Here is a 4,071-nt window from a genome sequence, read left to right as displayed (position 1 = left end):
GCTTTCAGGATTCCTCCCTTTATCAAGTCCAATAGTCAAGGACTAATGATCAAAGGACTTTATAAATTATCAGGGAGGAATCCCAAAAGTTTGTCTTTACAAAATTCTGTTAGTCCAATAAAAAAGGTATTACAATCTGCATCACTGGACTAATACGGCTACTCACATTAACTATACAGATATACACATACCTGAAGGTGGTTTAGAACCCTGTGATGTCACACATGCTTGTGATGATGTCACCGTAAGCTGTACAAGGAGGTGCGCGCCGGCTGCAGTCTCTTCAGTGTGTTTTGCATTCACAACCTGTGGTGCAAAGTGTTTGTTAGAGAGTTTCTATTTGTGATAGAGAATTCAAGATTTTGACCGTTCCTTGTCTGAAGAGAGAACCACAAGGTAAATCTCAGCCTCTTCTATTCATACATACATAGGGCTTTTTGTTTGACAGTTTTTTTTTATTGCTGTTGCTTTTTTTTTTAGCAAAAAAAAAACAAGAAATTAATTTCCAAAAGAAATAACAAAAGTTATATTTCTCATAGCATTGTGACAATACTTGGCTTAGGCATTAAACAAAATAAAACGCACAGATAGTATCATGGCCAGAGCTTTTTCTTGCAAAATTGCTAAAATGCAATTATGCCAAAAAAAGCCCTAAAAATTAGTTCTAATTCATGAAGTTCTAAAAGATATAAGTCTATGAGAAAGATTTGGTGGTGTAGTAAAAGAATAACAGAAAGATTAGGGCAGAAATATAATGGTATATAATAGAATTCTGTGTGTACTAACAATAGAAATACTCCGGGTACTCCGAAAGGGAAAATTTTCAAATCAACTAGTGGCAGAATGTCATATAGGGGACGGATAGATCCCAATGAGGTGGGGTAGGTTCATTATTAGTAAATGTATATAGCAGGATAGCCCAATTGTATCTACAGTATGAAGTTCACATGGCCCAGTGACTATACAGCCAAGCCCTTATAATCCGCCATTACTAGGACAGATTCAGGGTTATCAGATATTACTAGGACCGGACAGGTTTAAGTTTATCAGATATTACTAGGACCGGACAGATTCAGGGTTATCAGATATTACTATGACCGGAGAGGTTCAGGTTTATCAGATATTACTAGGACCGGACAGGTTCAGGGTTATCAGATATCACTAGGACCGGACAGGTTAAGGGTTATCAGATATTACTAGGACCGGACAGGTTCAGGGTTATCAGATATTACTAGGACCGGACAGAATCAGGGTTGTCAGATATTACTAGGACCGGACAGGTTCAGGGTTATCAGATATTACTAGGACCGGACAGGTTCAGGGTTATCAGATATTACTAGGACTGGACAGGTTCAGGGTTATCAGATATTACTAGGACCGGACAGGTTTAGGGTTATCAGATATTACTAGGACCGGACAGGTTCAGGGTTATTAGATATTACTAGGACCGGACAGGTTCAGGGTTATCAGATATTACTAGGACCGGACAGGTTCAGGGTTATCAGATATTACTAGGACCGGACAGGTTCAGGGTTATCAGATATTACTAGGACCGGACAGGTTCAGCGTTATCAGACATTGGTAACCTCAGGGAAGATGTCGCCATATAAAACACTTATAGAGAAGCGTCTTCTTCTGAGGCTGCGATGGTCTTAGTGTTATCTTGTGGTTCTGTGCTGGACATTTCTGCTCTGTATGAAGGATCTATTGTATAATGACAGGAATGATGACATGCTGTCTAATGTGTTCACTTATCTCTCTCTCTCTAGTGTTTTCAGGCTCTGACCTGTGACCATGGCCTCTCCACAAGACCCATTGCTGAAGGAGGAGGAAGAAGCAATGGAGGACCATAGTGATATGGATGTAGAAAAGGGTGATATCCCTGAGAGGCAGAATCTGCCATCTCTAAGCGTGATGTCCACCGCACGTTCCATCATCACCGTAGTGATCCTCGCCTTTGTTAATTTGCTCATCTATGCAAATCGCTCCAGCGTGGCGGGGGTGCTGCCTTATATACAGAAAGCATATGACACCAATGCTAGTCTGTCCGGCTTATTGAATACATTGTTCATTGGAAGCTACGTGCTGGTCGCACCAATTGCCGGATATTTGGGCGACCACTGTAATAAGAAATATACTGTTTGCGCAGGAGTCATCGTTTGGCTGAGCATGACACTTACCCTGTCATTCATCCCTGACGGGTACTTCCTGCTCTTCCTGCTGACGAGTGGACTGGTTGGAGCCGGAGAGGCGACTTTCTGCACCATCGCCCCCTCCATCATTGCAGACCTTTTTACAAGTGACCAGCGGACCCGCATGCTGAACGTGTTTTACTCCGTCATACCTGTAGGCTGCGGACTAGGATACATCATCGGGCCCAAAGTGACTGATGCAGCAAGGGGTGATTGGCACTGGGCATTTCGGGTCACCCCTGGCCTGGGCCTCATAGCTGTGGCTTTGATGATTTTGGTCACAAAGGAGCTTCCAAGAACGACTACAAACGGGAAGAAGAACAACAAATCCCAGAAGTTTGCCAAATGGGCGACAGATCTGAAAAAACTATTTAAAAATCGAAGCTTCATGTTAACCACCATGGGATCGACGGCTGTATCCTTCATAGTGGGAGCCATAGGTGTATGGGGTCCGTCATACCTGACCCACGCACGAACACTCCTACAAGAGAAGGACCCTTGCCGTGCTGAACCGTGTGACTATCACGACATCCTAATATTTGGTGTGGTTACAGTCGTTTCCGGCATTCTGGGAGTTGTAGCAGGGACGGAGATAAGTAAAAGATATCGCAAATCCAACCCACGGGCGGACCCGCTTGTGTGTGGATGCGCGATGATGCTCTCCGCCCCTTTTCTTCTGTTGGCATTGACTTTTGGCAACATCAGCCTCGTTGCCACCAACATCTTCATCTTCATCGGAGAGACGCTTCTGTCAGTAAATTTCACCCTCATATCTGACATTATACTAAAAGTAGTAACTCCGTGGAGGAGATCTTCAGCCCTGGCCGTGCAGATGACAATCTATCACCTCCTAGGTGACGCCGGCAGCCCGTACCTCATCGGCCTGATATCTGACACCTACGAACGAGGATATGCCAAATCCCCTCTTCTGAAATACCGCAGCCTGGAGTATGCCCTCATGACCTGCACCATAATGGCAGTCATCGGAGGGGCCTTCTTCATGGCCACGGCCCTATATATAGAGAGGGACGAAAAAGAAGCAGAGATGGAATCAGAACCTCCGTCATCCTCCTCCTCCTCACTGCTTCCTGCCGATGAGGACCGCGCTTCAGACTGAGGAAAAGTCATTGCTTACCTTTATCTTGTTTACTTCATTAAAAAAAAATTAAGAAAAAAATAACTGCATTTGTTCTATGTTTCACTTTACCCCTTATTCTCTACCCAGGGGCGGACACAGACAGCAGAGGGCCCTTGTGCAAAGAATGTGCCTGTGCCCCCCCCCCCCCCCAAAACATCAATTGTTCAGCACCCCCCCCCCCCTCCATGTGTCACTTACTCAGGTGGACCCCCATATGTCCCTTGCTATATAAGTTTCTAATTATTTATTAAGGCCTCCCATATGCCGCAGCTCATTCAAGCCCCCCACATTAGGTAGCATAGATTCCCCATATTAGGTAGCATAGTTTCCTCACATTAGGTAGCATAGTTTCCCCACATTAGGTAGCATATATTCCCTACATTAGGTAGAAGTTTCAACACATTAGGTAGCATAGTTTGCCCACATTAGGTAGCATAGTTTCCCCACATTAGGTAGCATAGTTTCCCCACAATAGGTAGCACAGATTCCCCACATTAGGTAACATAGTTTCCCCACATTAGGTAGCATAGTTTCCCCACATTAGGTAGCACAGATTCCCCACATTAGGTAACATAGTTTCCCCACATTAGGTAGCATAGTTTCCCCACATTAGGTAGCACAGATTCCCCACATTAGGTAACATAGTTTCCCCACATTAGGTAGCATAGTTTCCCCACATTAGGTAGCACAGATTCCCCACATCAGGTAACATAGTTTCCCCACATTAGGTAACATAGTTTG

The 4,071-nt window shown here is 44.4% G+C and overlaps 1 protein-coding gene across 1 annotated transcript; it reads left to right on the top strand.

The window, feature by feature from the left end:
• The first annotated feature begins 250 nt into the window (after positions 1-250).
• On the top strand, positions 251-3,356 carry LOC130368793 (protein spinster homolog 1-like). Its single transcript, XM_056573017.1, has 2 exons — positions 251-396; positions 1,770-3,356. The coding sequence occupies exon 2, from the start codon at positions 1,795-1,797 to the stop codon at positions 3,307-3,309; it is 1,515 nt and encodes a 504-aa protein (XP_056428992.1). The 5' UTR covers positions 251-396; positions 1,770-1,794; the 3' UTR covers positions 3,310-3,356.
• The last annotated feature ends 715 nt before the right edge of the window (positions 3,357-4,071 follow it).

This window comes from Hyla sarda, chromosome 4 (genome assembly GCF_029499605.1).
Source record: "Hyla sarda isolate aHylSar1 chromosome 4, aHylSar1.hap1, whole genome shotgun sequence".
Lineage (NCBI taxonomy): Eukaryota > Metazoa > Chordata > Amphibia > Anura > Hylidae > Hyla > Hyla sarda.
Note: the sequence above shows the minus strand (reverse complement) of the source record. Positions and strands in the feature narration are given on the sequence as shown.